The sequence below is a fragment of the Urocitellus parryii genome, chromosome 7 (genome assembly GCF_045843805.1).
Source record: "Urocitellus parryii isolate mUroPar1 chromosome 7, mUroPar1.hap1, whole genome shotgun sequence".
Taxonomy (NCBI): domain Eukaryota; kingdom Metazoa; phylum Chordata; class Mammalia; order Rodentia; family Sciuridae; genus Urocitellus; species Urocitellus parryii.
This window is the reverse complement of record NC_135537.1, coordinates 126,185,905-126,203,456: the sequence shown is the minus strand read 5'-3', so window position 1 is coordinate 126,203,456 and position 17,552 is coordinate 126,185,905. Positions and strand designations below refer to the sequence as shown.

Genomic DNA, 17,552 nt, shown 5'->3' with positions numbered 1-17,552 from the left:
CATCAGTGTGTGAGAGAAAAAGGCTATTGAGAGTTTGTTTGCATTTGCACTGACTATATATAGATCAATTTGAGGAGAATTACCACCTTCCTGGTGTTGGGTGTTTCTGTTCCAGAACATGCTAGTTTTCCACTTAATGTCCTTTCATTGTCCACCAGTGAAATTTTGTAATGGTCATCTTTAAAATAATTTGAATATCTTTGTTCAGATTTATTCCTCAGTGTTTTATTTTTTGATTCCTAGTGTAAAATGTTTTTATTAGTGCATTACAGTTATACCTAGTAGTGGGGTTCTTTTTGACATAATAGTGCAAACATGGGATATAATTTGGTCCATTAAGTCCCTGGTACGTCCCTTTTCCCTTCCCAATTCTCCCACCCCCCGCCCCCCCACACCCATTCTCTTTTCCTCTTTTCTACTGATCTTCCTTGTATTTATTTATAGCTTTTAAAATGAGTGATTCATAGGTGTCCTTAAAAGTGCAATTCACCATGATTTATTCACATATGTACATAGCCTCATTTGGCCAATTTCATTCCACCATTCTTCTCTTTTCCTATCCCTCCTCCTTCCCCTCCCCAACCCCTTTCCTCTGCTTTTCTAATCTCTCTTCAATTTTCATGAAATACCCCCCCATCCTTTTTTTTTTTTTTCCTCCCTTATTTTGGCCTAGCTTCTGCATATGGGAGAAAACACTCGGCTCTTGACTTACTGGGTCTGGCTTATTTCACTTAGCATGATGTTCCCCAGATTTTCTATGGAAACGGGATTGATTTTTGAATATTGATTTTGCATCAAGCCACCCTGCTCAATTAACAAAATATTAATGCTAATAATTGTGTGTAATCTTTGAGTTTGCTGTGTACATCCTCGTCACAGACAGGTTTCTGTTTTGTTTCTTGCTCCTCAGTCTTGTTGCTTTATAACCCCATTTCTTATCTTAATGCACTGGCTAGGACTTCCCATATAATGTTTAATAGAGGTGGTGATGATAGACATCCCATCTTATCCTTGACCTTAGAGGAGTTATTTTCAACTTTTTACTACTGAGTATAATGTCTGCCACGAGTTTTGTGTATTTTTTTTTAAATAGATTCTCTATCTGATTAAAGAACTCTCCTTCTATTCCTAATTTGTTAAGAGCATTTAGGATAAGTGGATGTAAAATTTTATCAAGTGCTTTTTTCTAAGTCCTTTAAGATAATTCTGTTTATTTCCTCAAAATGTTTAAAGTGGTGAACATCAGTATTTGATCTCCAAAATTAAACTAAACCTAGCGTGACTGAGATAAACCAAACACAAAGTTTTATCTTTTCCAATATATTCAGTGGTTGATTTTGTTTGCAAATATCTTGCCGAGCGTTGCTGTACCTATGTTTGTGATGGAGACCGGCTTTCAGTTTTCCCTTTTAATACTATCTTGGTCTGATTTGGGTTTCATGGTTTTGCGTTCATAAAATAAGTTAGGAATTAATCCTTCCTGTTTATTTTCTGGAAGAGCTGGTGTAATATTGGAATTTTTTGATCCTTGAAAATTTGATTTAAATCTTTTATAGAGGCATCTGGGCTTGTAATTTTCTTTGTGAGAGGATTGTAAGCTACAATTTCTGTAATAGTTATAAGGATATTAAGATTTCTTCTTCCTTAGTAAGGCACTTTTAGTAAATCATGTTTTCTAGAAATGTATCCATTTCATATATGTCATCAAATTATGGTCGTAAAATTTATAATTTCCTCTTAACTGTTTAATCTCTGCAGAGCCTATGGTATTTCATTTCTATTCATTTTTATTTTGTGCCTTTGGCTTCCTTTCTTGATTAATCTTGCCAAAGATATACAAAGAACAGTCTTATAAACTCATTGATTCTCTTTACTATAGTTTGATTTTGATTTCAATAATTTATTACTTTATGTTTATTATTTAATTTTCCTTCTTCCTTTGGATTTATTTTCTATTATTTGGCTTATTTCAGATAGGTGATTTCCTTATTGTTTTTGAGCCTTCTGCCTTTTCGAAGGCTAGCATTTTAAGGTATAAATTCCCTTCTACATGCAATGTTGCTTATATCTCACAAGTTTTAGTAAGCAATATTTTCATTATTATATAGTACTAAATATTTGAAATATTCATTACAATGGTTTTAGAGCTTCCTAAATTTACAAACATGTGGATTTTTTTCCTCTGGTTATATTTCTGTTTTTTAATTTCTAACTTAATTGCATTGTGGTCAGAGGATGTAATAACAGCCTTCTGAAATTTGTCAAAGTTTGCTTTGTACACTTGCAGCGTAGTCAACGTTTACAAATGTTCTTTGCACGTTAGAAAAGAGTGTGTACTTTATAGCTACTGTAATTTCCGTGCATGCCTATTTCATCAAGCTTGTTAATTGTTCAATTCAAATCTGACCTTTTCAATCTGCTTAATTTATCAATTACCAAGATAATTGTTTAAATACAGCTAATTTCTCCTTGTAATTCTGTCCCCTTGTGTTTCCTATATTTTTAGTTTATGTTCTATAGGCCTACAGAGTTTGAAGTTTTATGTCTTCCTCAAAAACTGAACCATTTAACCAGACATTAAAGAATCTTTCTTGTCACTAGCTATATTTCTTTTGATAAAGTCTGTTTTGTCTTGTGTTAATGTAGTTAACTACATTAAACCAATTTTCCTTTGTGTGTTATTTTCCTGGTGTGTCTCTTTTATCCTTCGGCTTTGAACCTTGCTGTACAATTACGCTGAGAGATTTTTCTAATCAGTGTGGAACTGAGTTCTTTATCCGTTTTAACAATGTTTATCTTTAACTGGAAGGCTTTCCTCATTAATGTTTACTGTACTATATTTGGATTTAATTCTACCATTTTAATATGTGCTTTGTATTTCTTTTCTTTTTTTCTTTTTTTTTTCTCCTTTCTGGTCTCCTCTTGGATTGAATTTTTAAATGTTTTCTTTTCCTTTCTCTTATTTCATTTTTCCCTCCGCTAGTTTGAATGTCATACTATGTAGGTCTCCCATTCCACAGCTTTTTAATAAGCATCCTTAAAATAAATAACTGTGCCAGCATGTCTACTATCCTCAAAAAACACAAAACAAGAATAGTCCCATTTCTATTGTTCACTCATCAAGTTAGATCTTTTCATTCCTAGTAATTTAGATATTGTTTTATTATTTATTGAAACTCCTCTAAGTATACATTATTTTAAATATTTATACCTGATTTCTTTTTTATTTTTTTTAATGCTGGGGATCAAATCCAGGACCTTGTACATGCTAGGCTAGTGCTCCACCACCAAGCCCCCCGACTTTTTATATTCAGTAACGTATTTATCAGTATCATTGCTCCTTATATCTTTCTACATTACAGACCTGTTGCTGAAGTCGATCAATTTTGGTTTGTTCATAAGGATCTATGAATGAAACACTCATTCTTTCTTCATCTGAAGTGTATTTATTTTGCCCTTGTTCTTTAAAACAATGGTTTTGGGAAAATAAAATTTCTTTGATTGCTGAAAAATATTATTCTACTGTGTCCCGGCATCCATTTTTGCAGCTAAGTAATCAGCCATCATTCTACTTCTTCTTTTTCTTTCTTTTTTTTTTGTAAAAATGTGTTTTTGCTCTGAAGCTAATTTTAAGATTTTTTTTAATAATGCACAGTTTCATATTGAAGTATCTGTATGAGAGTTTCTTTATGTTCGTTCTACCTAGTATCTGTTTGTACCATCTTGATATTGCATTCATTGTCTTTCAGCAAGCCAAGAAAATTCTTAGCCAGACTATCCTCACATTTTTACCACCCCCCCCTTTTTTTAACCCATTCTCCCGATTTCTTCCTTGTAGGGCTCTTGCTAGACTTATCTCAAATCTTTTCACTATCTCCTATGTTTTAAAACTTACATTTCTTCCTTTTTCATTTCTATCATATAGCAGCCTAATTTTCTCTTTCAACTTTGTCTTCATCTCCAGTTTAATCCATTCTTTGAAATATAAATTTTAATTATATTTTCCATTTTGGGATCTTCTACTTGGTTGTTCTAAATGTTTCTTTGATGGTACTTAAGCTCTTTTATTCTTTGCTTAAATGTTGAAGCTTCTCTTTTATTTAATTATTTAAAATATTTTAGAATATTTTGAAAGCATTTTTTTTGGTGCTATTGAAGGAACATATACAGGCCTACAAAAAATTATTGGTCTCATTGTCCTGAAACTGCCCTCTAATCTGTATAATAATTTTTGTAATGCTAGGACATATATGAAAAACTTTTCCTACACTTCTCTTCACAAAACAAAGTCATCATAAGACGTAATTCTCCTAATTCTGGAGTTAATACTCTTAACTTTCACAATATTGTGGTTATTTAGCTCAGTAAATTTTGTGATTTTTCTTTATCCAACCTTCCATGCAAAGGTCTACACAGCATTCACATCTTCATTCCCAGTGCAACACCAAATTTATTCTTGAATGTAAAGGGCAAGTCAGGCCAGGTCAGGTACAGGGATACGTACCTACAGAGACTGTAAGAAGTTATCTAGGCTCTGAGGTGGGTTCCTTATGAAAGCATTTCTGTGTAGACTGATCAGCCATAGTTGGAAGAAGCTATTTTTCTTAGTCTTGAATTGATGACCAAGAAACTACAGAGAAGGTCACTTTCTCCTGCTATGTGGGACAGAGCAAAAAAGCAAGACCCCTAAACGAGAACCTTTATGTCTTGTAAATATATCACATTTTACATTTTTTCTTTCTGCATCTGAATTTCACTATCTGAAATCTTTTCAGTATCAATTTTACTATTTGTCCATTCAACTCCTACTCATGGTAACTTCTTTCCTTGTGCATCTTATGGTTTGGTTCGGTTTGGCCCTAGGGATTAAAGCTAGTGATGCTTTACCACTGGACTGATCCCCAGTTCTTTTTTGTTTTTTTTATTTTGAAACATGGTCTCACTAAATTGCCCAGCTGGCCTCAAACTTGCTATCCTCCTGCCTCAGCCTCCTGAATCACTGGGATTATAGGCATGTGCCCCCACATCTGGTTTGTGATTATTTTTCAAGAAAATAATATTCTTTGGAATTTTCCCTGTGGGGAGTCCTTTGAGGACTGGTCCTAGTTGTTATCCTCCAGTAAGGATTTGCATTTGCTCTTGGCAATCCTCAAGGGACTCTACCAAGCCTGGACCACTTGGACTGAAACCTGCTATGTCTACCCAGTGTGGAGGCCTTGGCAAGTTTGCCAACCTCTTATGTCCCCTCCTATTGGTTTCCTCACACTGAGTGAATTCTAGGCCAAGTCACCTGCTCTTCAGCCCATAAAGCAACCAAAATATAAGCTTAAGATTTCCAAGGTTTGGTTGAAACTTATGTAAAAGCGACTGTGGAGCCTGCCTACCTCCAAGTGTTCTTATTTTCAGCCTCCAGAGATTCCTTCACTTCATGCCACTTTAGAGATGCATCCTAAATCCAGTTTGAAGTCTTCACCTAAGTATTTCAGTTATTTTGTCGAGAGGATTATTCATATTTTCATGAACTCCATTCAACTAGAGATGGAAGCCTGTCATCCTCTGACTAGTGTCCATGCACCCTTTCCCATTATGCCCCCACGGAAACCTTTCTTGTCAAAATGACCAGTGCTTTTCATGTGGCCGAGCCCAGTGGTCATCATGTTTTCATTTACTTTGACTCTTCAGCTATGTTTGGCACAGTTAATCCTCCCACTTTCCCTAACAGGATCTTCATGTGGCCTTCTGGATTCCTCTCTTTCCTTCTTTTCCTTGCATCTCATTAGCTGGGCCTTTTTTTTTAAAAGTGTTTAAATTTGAGTCAGAATCTCACTAAGTTGCTGAGACTGGCCTTGAACTTGCAATCCTCCTGCCTCGGCCTCCTGAGTAGTTAGGATTCTAGGCATGCGCCCCTGTACCTGGTTGACTATACCTTCTTCATCTCCTTTTCTGGGCTCATTTCATCTCCAAATCCTCAAAATGCTAAAATTATGGTAGCCTCAGTCCTGGGCTTTCTTCTTTATCTACAAGCATGGTGCTTGAAAAACCTCCATGGGGCTGAGGGTGTAGCTCAGTGGTGGAGCACTTGCCAAGCATGTGCGAAGGCCCTAGGTTCCATCCCCAGCACTACAACAATGAATAAATCAATGGATGAAGCTAAAAGCATATGTGCTGATAACTGCCAAGTTTCTGTTTTGAAGTTCCATCTCTCTGGAACTCCAGACTTACACCTAACTTCCTAATCAATATCTGCCTTGGTGTCTAGTGTCTGCTAGCGATCACAGATGTAAAATATTCAAGACATATTCTTCTTCCTTCCCCACCCCCCCCCACACAAAATAACTAGCCTCTCCCATTACTTCCTCATGTCTGTAAATGATGTCACCCTTTACCACATGGCCTGGGGGTCATGTTTATTTTTCTCAATTCCTTACACCTCCCATCCAATCCCTCCCTGAGCCCTATTGGCTCCATGTACAAAATTATCTTGAATCTGACCTCATCTCACCTCCACCATCCAGGTCAAAGGCAACCTCATCACCAGGACAACCCTAATAGTCTCCAACTACCCTCCTGGCTTGCATTCTTGTCTTCCCGCCAACATTGCCGCCATCACCAGCAACACAACCTGCAGCTAAAATCTGATGTCCTTCAGCTACAGATCTTCTCATAATGTAAATTAGATCAGTCATGCTCCCACTCAGAATTCTTCTACTTAGAATAAAATCTGGAATTATAGCCAATAAGGCCCTATGTTATCTGACCCCTCATTAGTCCTCCGAATCTTTTTCTTTGGCCTCTTCCTGTGACCTTTAGGCTTCTGCCACCATTACTCTTGCCCTTTCCCCCAAACAAACCAAAGTTAACCCAGCCGCAGTTCCTTTGATCATGCCATTCTCTCTGTCTGGAGTTCTCTTCTCCCATGTACTTTTTTTTTTTTTTTTTTTGGCTCACTCCTTTACATCAATTATTTTTCTACCTCAATATCACCTCGTAGCAAGGTCTTTGCTACCATCCCATAACAAACAGTCCTATCATGAGTTTTCATTCCTTTATTCTGATGTTTTTCATTAGCACTCATTACTATTTGAAAATACGCAATTTATTCTATTTATTTGTCTCCTATTACTTTTCTCACTAAAAATAAGCTTCCTACAAGCAGAGACTTCATCTTATTTATCCTTCTACCTCGAGATCTGGAAGTAACTAAACCTCACAATACATGCTCAGTGAATATTTGTTGAGTTACAGAATGAACCTCATTTAACTCTCACAATCCCTAGAGAGAATGAAATTATTCGTCCAATCATCTTTGTAAAGAAACTGAGGCTCAGAGTTGTTAAATGACTTGGCCATGGTCCCATTATCTAATAAGTGTCAAAACCAAACGTAAATGTGTGTGACTTCAGAGGCTAGAGCATTTACATTTTTTAAAAATTGTCTTATTTTTGGACTGGACTGACCATATTAAAATAATTTCAGACTTAGCCAAAAAAAAAAATACAAAAATAATACAAAGAGTTCCTGTTTAACATCTGATCTAGCAATAGTAAAATGACAAAACCCAGGAAGTTAATACTGATGTGACTCACTTCTAGACCTTATTGCACAAGTTGTTCCATTAATAACCTTTTACTGGTTCAGGATCCCGCCTGAGGCTACACAGCACATTCAGATGCCATGTCTTCTGAGGCTCCTTCTAATGGCACAAGTCTCAGCCTTGGTCTTTCATAGTTTTCCCACCGGTGAAAAACACCATATTCATCTCAGGGCACAGGTCTACCCAGCCAGTGCCTGGCCCATGGTAAGCTGTCTGTAACAATAGCTATTATTGTTGGGGAAGTGTTTCAGCCAGCTTTTTCTCTGTTATGACTAAAATATATGACAAGAACAATTTTAGAAGAGAAAAAGCTTATTGGGGACTCAAGGTATCAGAGGTCTCAGTCCATAGACAGCTGGATGCATTCCTCAGGGCTCAAGGGGAGGCAGAACATCATGGTGGAAGAATAGGGCGGACGGAAGCTGCTCACGTGATGATCAGGAAGCAGAGAAAAACTCCACTTGCTAGATACAAAATGTGTACCCCAAAGGCATGCCTCCAATGCCCACTTCCTCCAGCCACACCCTACCTACCTTCTGTCACCACTCAGTTAATCCCCTCGGTGGATTAATTCACTGATTGGTTCTCATCACCCAATCATTTCTCCTCTAAACCTTCTTGCATTGTATCACATATGAGCTTCTAGGGGGCACCTCACATCCAAACCATAACAGGAAATAAAGTAAATATTCCTTTCTAAGAGTGGAAGGAGATTGGCTTTGTAATGCCAGATTCATGGGACCCTAATAGACCTCCAGGAGCCTAATCCGATGCAATCACACAAGAGTCTTTATTGCAAGCTTGAGCCTGGACTCACAAGCGTTTCCGACACAGAAGTCCCGAGGAGTGAGTCCCAGCCCTTAGTTCAGTGAGGATTCATAGGTTTTTTTTTTTTTTGGGGGGGGGGCCTAACTTATGCATCATAACATCACACAGCAAATTATTTCACACCCTGGAAAAATCAAATAACAATTTTTAACATTGATTAGCACATTCACTGGCGGGAACAAGTTGGGTAGGGGTGATTGGTTAGTACAAGAGGGGGATTCTTTTGAACTGATTGGTTTAAGCCACGAGGGGTGTACATACTAAACTACATGGTTTCCCAACAAGTTATCAACCACCATAAACTACTGGGGGGTCATCTGGCATTTCAGGTATTTTCCCTGTCTCACTCTGATTGGTGGTTGCTATGGTCCGAAACTAGGTCTCAAGCGTTCTTTGGTCTTGCATCGCTGAGTCAAGGCTATCTGGTTACTGTCATTAGGGGTATCTGGCTCTTCAGGCCTTTCCTGTTCTTTACAGACAAATGACTCAGCAAGGTGGCTCTGTGCCTAGGAATGCTGGGTCATCCCCCTCCCCCTTTGGACAGGCCTTGCTCTGAGGTAGAGGTTGGTTTTATTCAAAAAGGGAGTCACCTCAGTTTCTCAGTTTCTCCTGTTTTGTTTGTGTCACCAGCCTGGCTGACCTTGAAGTATTTATAAAAAGTAGCGAGATTGGCTTGCTCAAGAAAGTGGAGAAAGGAGATTTCCAAGGATTGGTTGAGATCATGGGACACCTTATGGCTCTTAAAGAACGACAGAGCAGCACCGATGAGATGTTTGAGCCCCTCAAGCAAACCATCGAGTTGCTGAAGACCTATGACCAAGAGTTGCCGGAAGCCGTGTTTGAGCAACTGGAGGTCAGTGTGTTCGTGTGTTCTTCATAAAGGAAATAGAAGTTTAGAATAGAAATAATGAATGCTGGGAAGCAACACTTATGCACTCTTGGCGGGAATGTGCGTTAGTACAGCCACCATGGAGATCAACCTGCAGGTTGCTCAAAAGACTAAGAATGGAACCACCGTATTACCCAGCTACACTCCTCCTTGGTATTTATCCCAAAGAATTGAAGTCAGTGTTCTAAGGTGATACAGGCATACCCATGTTTATGGCAGCACAACTCACAATAGCCTAGTTAGGGAACCAACATGGATGTCTATCAACAGATGAATGAATAAAGAAAATGTAATATATATGTGTATGTGTGTGTGTGTGTGTGTGTGTGTGTACACGTGCACTGGATTTTTATTCAGTTATAAAGAAGAAGGAAATTATGTTTGCTTAGTGAGATTAGCCAGACTGAGAAAATCAAGATTTACACATTCTGTCTCACATGGGGCAGCTAGTGAGGACAAAAGGAACCTCATAGAAATAGAAGAGACACCCACAGACTATAGGAAGGAAACCTGAGGAGAAGAAGGGAGGGAAAGGAAAGGGTATAGAAGATGAAGCAGGTCAAATATGCACCATGCATGTGTGCCTCTATCACAATGAACCCCATAATTAAGCATAATTACAATGCACCAATAAGAAGAGAAGAATTAGGATTGAGAGTGGGGCAAAGCAGGGTGAAGTAATTAAAAAATGGGGTCCGATGATTGCTCAAGGAATTATCATGTGTAGCACAATGTCATGTCTAGCACACTCTAGAAACTCCGTAATTGCAGAAAAATGTGATGCTGGGGATATGTAAGAGAATTAATATAAAAGAAGATAATTTTTCCCCCAGAATTAGAGATAAGCCAACTTTCTGATTTGGAGGAAACAAGCAGGTCTGAGTGATTTTTAAGATGGTCTCTGAGGAAATGTGGGGCATAAAAGAAAATCAGAGAGGCAGAATAAAGAAAAGAGCAAAAGTTGCAAGGTTGGAGGCTGAAAGTGAGAGGGAGTCAGGAGGAGGCCATAGTGGACAGAGTAGGCCACAGCAGGGTAAATCAGGCACGTGGAGAAGGATGAATGAATTCACCACATCACGTAGGATCCCAGAGCAGAGATGAGCACAGCAGGGCGAAGTCCAGCTTCAGGCCTGCAGGAGGAGGGAGCTCTGTGGTTCTGACCACTCTGAGGTCTGCTTTGCAGGAGCTGCCTGAGAAATGGAGCAACATAAAGAAGATGGCCGTTACTGTGAGGCAGCAGGTGGCCCCCCTGCAGGCGAACGAAGTGACCCTCCTCCGCCAGAGGTGCACAGCCTTCGACCTGGAACAACAGCAATTCTGGGAGCAATTCCACAAGGAAGCCCCCTTCCGGTATGGACCACCGTTGCCCCTGCTGCCCTCTCTCCTGTGGACACTGTAGTCTTTGAGTCACTGGTGGTCTTACTGCCACTTTTCCGCAGATGAAAACTTGTCAATGGAATTTCCTTCCACGGAGGCCCTTTGGTGAAGATGTGGTGCTAATGTGGGCAGAGTCCTATTGTGACCTGCATGATCAAAGGTTACATGGATGGTTTTTTTCTTTTAAAAATAATCTAGAACTTCTATGTCTCCATTTGCAAGGGTATCACCTGTGGTAAAGTGATTTCAGGATTTCACTAAACCTTTAGCACTCTAAGTTCTTATAGACTTCTGTTCTTGGGGTTGGAAAAAAAAAGGCAGACTAAAAATATTCAATTATGTTGAAAGGCATCTTGGTAGCCTAAGGGAAAGATTCAGGTGAGGATTTTCTTTGGGAAGTTTTCTCTGTGATTGTAATATTGGACCCCTCTCTACTTGTAAGTTTTTACACAAACACAGCAACCACTGGATGGAAGACCATTCACATGTGCACACCCGGCACACATACCTGGGTCCCTTTCCCAGCACCTTCCCTGCCTGGTGGAGAAGTCTATCAGGGCTCTCAGTGCACAGCTCGGTATCATGGGCACCATCCAGGAGGACAAGTGGTTCTGAAGGGTCCTTTGTCTACCTATATGCTAGCTGGAGTAGCTTTCCTCCCTTCATTCCAGCTCTATGATCTGTTTTCTGTCCCAGAACTGAGTTTCTTGCTGAGTAGACAGATTTGGAAATACCCCATATAAGGAATGAAGAACCTTTTCATTTTCAAATATTACTTATCCACCGAAATAGTAAAGCAAGCCGTGCAGGATTATATGTTTGAGGACATCCTCAGCAACTTAGTGAGACCCTATCTCAAAATTAAAAAAATAAAAAGGGCTGGGGAAGTAGCTCAGTGGTAGAATGCCCCAGGTTCAATACCCAGCCCTCCCCACCAAAAAAAAAAAAAAAAAGAAAAGAAAAGAAAACGAAAGTTAAAAGATAACAAATCAACAAACTAAACAACAAAAAATATTACAACTTTATTTTGGGGGAATGTAGCATAATGACTGAAGCTTCTGCCTTTCTGGGGCCTAATTTCCAAACTACTGCTTATTCCTATATTATGGCAAGTTACTTAATACTTCTGGGTTTCAGTTTCCTTCAGTACAATGCAGATAATCATAGTATCTACCTATGATTAGGATGAAAGAGAGAACTTCTGTAAGCATTAAACATTGTGCCTGACTACATGGTGACCAACTCTGGTGGCGTGCTGGTTCTGTTCTGACTCAAAGTGTCTAGGAAAGTCTCTCTGTTCTGGGAAAACTTAGCAAAGGACTATTCTCTTTTTTTTTTTTTTTTTTTTTTTTTTTGGTACCAGGGATTGAACTCAGGGGAACTCAACCACTGAGCCACATCTCTAGCCCTATTTTTTTTTTTTTTTTTTTTAGAAACAGGGTCTCACTAACATGCTTAGACCTGGCCATTGCTGAGGCTGGCTTTGAACTTGCGATTCTCCTGCCTCAGCCTCCCGAGCTGCTGGGATTACAGGTGTGCATCACACCCAGCTAAGGCCTATTCTTTCTGTCAATTTATTTTTAATTCACAGATAACAACTGCATATCTTTAATAGGGTCCCGTGTGATGTGTTGATACATTCATACTTTGCTAAATGCTCAACTCGGGACACTGAGGCTATGCGTCATCTCAAGCATTTATCATTTCTTGGTGATGAGAAAACTCAGACTCCTCTCTTCCGGCTGTTTTGAATTATGTCACATAGTACTCATGACTACAGCCACCCCTCTGTGTGATGAAGCACTAGACCTTATCCCTCCAGGTGGCTGTGATTTTGTACCCATTGACCAGTTTCTCCTCACACCCTTCTCCCCACCGCCCTCAGTAAGAGCTCATTCTCATCATTCATTCACCTGACGTTCACCAAGCAGCTGCCACCTTCAAAGCTTTATTCTTGGTGCCGTAAAGAACAAGAGAAGACCATTAAGAGTCAGGGACAGACAGAACTACCCATAAAATATAAATATATTAAACACACAACTTGAAAGCAATTGTGCTGCCATCTTAGGCTGCACACAAGAATCACTTGGGGAGCTTTTAAAACAACCAATGTCCAGATTATCCTACAGACTCTCTGGGTGAAACCTGTGTGTCAGTGTTTTGTGAAGCTCCCCAGGTGATTCCATGTGCAGCCAAGGTTGAGAACCACTACTCTATAAAGGACAGCAACTATTTTCCTTTAAACAATCATGCCAGGGAATAAAACTCAAAATGAAATGATTCTATGTCCTGGAATCATTGCCTTAGGAACCAAGACCTTGTTCCCAAGAAACAGCTATTGCTCAAAACATTTTGTAGAACTCACTTGAGGATTATTCTTTCAGAGTCCGAGCCTTATTCTTTTGGCTGTCCTCTGGGCATGCAATTGAATTTTCAAGGTGGAACACTGTGAAGAGTCAGTGCTGGTGAGGGAAAGTGGGCTCCTGAGCTAACTGGTGTTATCCACAATCTCCTCAATGGCAGCAGTCATAAACACTATGTTTTTTTTTTTGCCTCAACTGCCCTTTCAAAAACATTCCCACAAATTCCACAAATGTTTGCAAAAATATCTTCCCAGAGAGACTTCTGAGACAGCACAAAAGAAACCCGCACTGGTGGGCTGTTGTATAATGAGAATAAAAAGAGACACAGATTTAAGGTGCAGAGGCAGGAAAGATGGCTGCTCCTCCAAGCTGTCAGATTTATTTATACCAATAGGTTACATTAGGTCATTAGTGGCATGACTACATTATTGTTTATTGTATCAAATAAGGTTGCTTATTCCGAAGTTACATTTTGCAAGTGGCATAACTACATTATTGTTTATTGTATCAATAAGGTTGCTTATTCTCCAGTTATATTTTGCAGTTACAATACCCAATGTTAGGAGCTTTGTGCAGCTCTCAAGAAAGCCCATTGTCTGAAGTTACCCTTAGGTGGGCAGGTCCAGGAGCACCAGGGCTTGGTGAAACATTGTAGTTATTTTGCAAGCAAGTTCCTTTATTCCCAGGAGCGATGTGCCTGAGATCAAGGTCAAGGCGGATAAGACGCTAGCATAGAGCCTCCTCATGCAGGGTGTTGCCACAGCAGCTAGATCTTGCACATGTAATTAGTTATCTTACTGGTTCCTAGGAGAAACTGCAGAGCATCCTAAGCATGGGAAACAGGGTGCCTATTACCCCCTGGGAGTTTGCTTACCAGAGGAATGCTTCCCTGTATATTTCCACGGTCAGAATCCCTACACTGCTGTGTCTGTTATGAACGTGGTATCCCCCCATTTATTGTTAGATCAGGTGTGTATTGATCAGCTGTTGGGTTTTTATTTTATTCTTATTTAATAGCTGCATTTGTTTTTCTTCTTTGCACTCGTATCTGCTGGCTGTTAGGATATTGCTACTCTTAGCTGGGTTTTCCAAATTCACATCTGTTAATTTGACATGCAGATGAATCTTTAGAAGAGAATGCTTTGAAAAGAACTGCTCACAGCAGTGTGGGAAACCAAACGTTACTGCAATTTTGATGTATTTTTCTTCTTGTCAAGAAAACCATTAGGACTGGAGCAGAATCATGGATTTATTGCTAAGGGGAATCTTAAATGGTGTCAACTCGTGTATTTTGCTTCTTTCTTTGGTGCGTGAGAGTTTTTAGAACAGTTGGATACTGGGTGTGTAAGGGTTCCTTCCATTTTAGAACATTTATGAATTTCTAAACTGCAGACTGGCGCGTCTCTCTGTAAGTGGAAGTTTCAGGTTAGGACACACAGGTTAGCCCAGCTTCTGATGTCCTTGTCCTGGAGAAGGAAAAGGAAAATAAGTATCTTCTTAGGCCCTTGCCATCTGACAGGTTGCTTGGGTGGAGATTCCCTCTTCTTCAAGTCCAAGTCAAATTTCACTTTCTCCTTGAGTTCTTAACTTTAAATTATACCAGCATATGCCAAGCTGAGTTTTCACACTTCACAGTAATTTGCTAAACTACCACACCCAGATGCAAGGACTTTCTACAACTCTTGAAATTGGTGATTAATTCTCCTTCATAAATAGAAGGAATGCTGCATGCTTCTGGCAGTTTCCCCGCTTCACTTTGGTCTTTCTGACCTTGAGCACAGTCTTTCTGACCTTAAAGAATGGCTCCATGATGTACAATCCTCTTATACCAAGACCAAGGTAACACAGGGATTTCTTTGTCTGTGAGCTCCAGGTGAATGGAGACCATTAGTGTTTTTCAGCTGGCAACCAGAGTCTGTGAAGAGCTAGTATCTTCTTGAAGATACCCTCCCACTGGCAGCTGTCCTCTATCTGTGACCACTAGAGAAAAGGAGGCCTTCCAAATAACCTCACAGCAGACAGCTGTGAGGAAAGAAGGGCTTTGGTTCCATTGGTACAGTGTCTATTGTCTCTTCAAAAGCTGGAGAAAAGAGCAGTAAGAGTCTTTCAATCTCTCAAGAACATATCCATATCCTAAGCCATGATATTTGTTCAGGTTGACCCTGTTCTTTCAGTTATTCTGACTCATTCACACAATTAGGCTTCTGTAGAGTAGAAAAAGCTGTGATCTCAACAGTGGACTTAGCAAAAAGTGGCATAGGTGTTGGGAGTTTGAGATAAATGCATTCTCTGACCTCCAAGATTTACTGCCTCATGAACACTTTCAATAATGAGTAATAAAATTCATGTACTGGCTACCATCTTAACTGAGGCAGCTCGTACTCTCTGGAAGAAAATGCATTTGAGCCAATGGCAAGTATGTAAGAGCAGTTTGGGATAAAAAAAAAAAAAAAGAAGAAGAGTCAAGTGAGGGTATTCTAGAAAAGAGAATAATATATACCAAGGCAGAGAGGCTGAAAACTTCCAGAAACAGCTGGACAACCAATGGAATTGTGTCCAGATAGTTCACATTGAGTACATATTTAATGCACCTCACCCAGCAACATGGCTCGCTGTAGAGTCTCTGCTCTTTCCCCTCACAATCATGGAGTTGACTGGCACCTGAGACTCAAAGAGGCTGTCTAGCTTCATGAGAGAGTGTCATCCTGGAGAAAATCAAAATTCACAATTTAAAGTACAGGTTCTATTGAATGAATATCATGTTTTCACCATGCTAAGATGAAAAAACTCAAAGTCAAACCATCGTAAGTCAGGGACCCACCCATAAAATAAATCCTACTGTGTGTGGGTATGGACAAGCCACAGCAAGACAGACTCAAGACCAGGTACTTAATGGAAAGGAGGCTACAACATTCCAGATGAGAATTGGCAAGGCCTGAATTGAAGTAGTGGAAGAGATAATGGAGAGAGAGAAGTGGAATTGAGAGAGAATCAGCAGAACGGATTGAGGATGGGTGGCAATGAGGGAGAAGAGGAGTCCATGTCTTTCAGTATGGACAAGTAGGTACAAGATGGTACTGCTCCACTGTCCACTGAGATGGGAAGGAACAGAATGCAAAGGACTGAGGATCACAACTTCTGGGACACCATTGGGATGGTGACAGGCTGCGATTTATGTACCTGTTGGGGATTATGCAGAGGTGTGCCTAACTTCCTCCTCTGTACAGATATGGTACTGACATTGACATTGATCAACAACTAGCTTCCCCAAAAAAATCAACTGAAGTCACTTATTCTCTCTCTCTCCCTAAGCTCACGTTTGGGTGCAGCCCACATCAATCACTCTTTCAAGATCATGCACAGGAGCACCATATTTCCATTCCTCTTAATTATAGTTTTATTCATGCAGACTTCTCAGCCATTTCTCTTTGGGATTCAAATACTCTTTGCATTATTATTTCAGTTTCAAAGACTCAGCACACCCTTTTCTTTCCTACCAATTTCTTGTTCTTAAGCTGTATCATTTCCCCCCAGGTTTCGAGAACTGCTTCAGATTTATTAGACACATGAATCAAGTATATGAATATTCTGACAATTTGCCCTAAAGTTTTGAAATGATAAGAGGACTAACTATGTGTCCTCATGTCTAGAAGTTCCTTTCAAAGCTTAGGCCAAATAACCTTTTAATGCACATTGAACTATGGAAGATGACTATCTACAAATTTAAAGAATAAACAAAAATTATGCCAAGAGGTGAATGAAGTTTGAAATAGGTATGACAAATACTTACCTCTTACAAATATTTAAGGAACCAACATTGATTTAAGGATGTTCGTACATGATATGGAAGGAATTGTTAGCAAGCATTTATTATCTTCTGTGTACCAAGCAAATACTCTAATAGATCATATCTAATACGTTATTCTGGATCAGAGTCCATTAATAAATTAAACAGGCTTCTTGAGTTTGTCTGAATTTTGTAGATCTTGTCCTAACACCGAGAGGCTGATTTCACATTCCAAGTTCCCTCTAGTCAAGATAAAAAGTGGAACCTACACAGACCAACAATTAGTCTCTGAAAAGGAATGCACAAAATAATCCTCTCGTTTGGTGATCCTGGTTGGTGGGTCACTTGCCATGAAGATGTTTCTCTTCTTTCCAGCTAGTCCTTCATCTGCTGCTCCTCACAGGGGATAAAGCTTCTCATCTACGTAGACAGAAGGTGCTCTTCAACTCTGAAAACTCCAGGCTTGTGTTCTGCTTTGAAATACTTGGGAGTTGAGGAATATCACTGACAGAGAAGTGATGTTCGGTCTCACTCTATTATGATGTAGATCTACAACTGCAGTCTATGAGCCAAAAGGATTTAGATGAATGAGTGGGAATCAAACATAACACACATCCAAGTTAATCTGACACTCATTTAATGATATGCATAACTGTCACTGTGTCACCTGGTAACCTGGCATAAGTGGCAAGCAGTTCAGGTAGATGACTTAAT

General features: G+C 39.5%; 1 protein-coding gene across 1 annotated transcript in view; it reads left to right on the top strand.

Moving 5' to 3' along the window:
• The window catches only part of Dnah9 (dynein axonemal heavy chain 9), a 340,627-nt gene that overhangs the window by 66,540 nt on the left and 256,535 nt on the right, over positions 1-17,552 (top strand). Inside the window, exons 18-19 of the mRNA XM_026390513.2 lie at positions 9,053-9,275; positions 10,495-10,661. Coding sequence (XP_026246298.2) covers positions 9,053-9,275; positions 10,495-10,661 — 390 coding nt within the window. The remainder of the gene's footprint in view (positions 1-9,052; positions 9,276-10,494; positions 10,662-17,552) is intronic.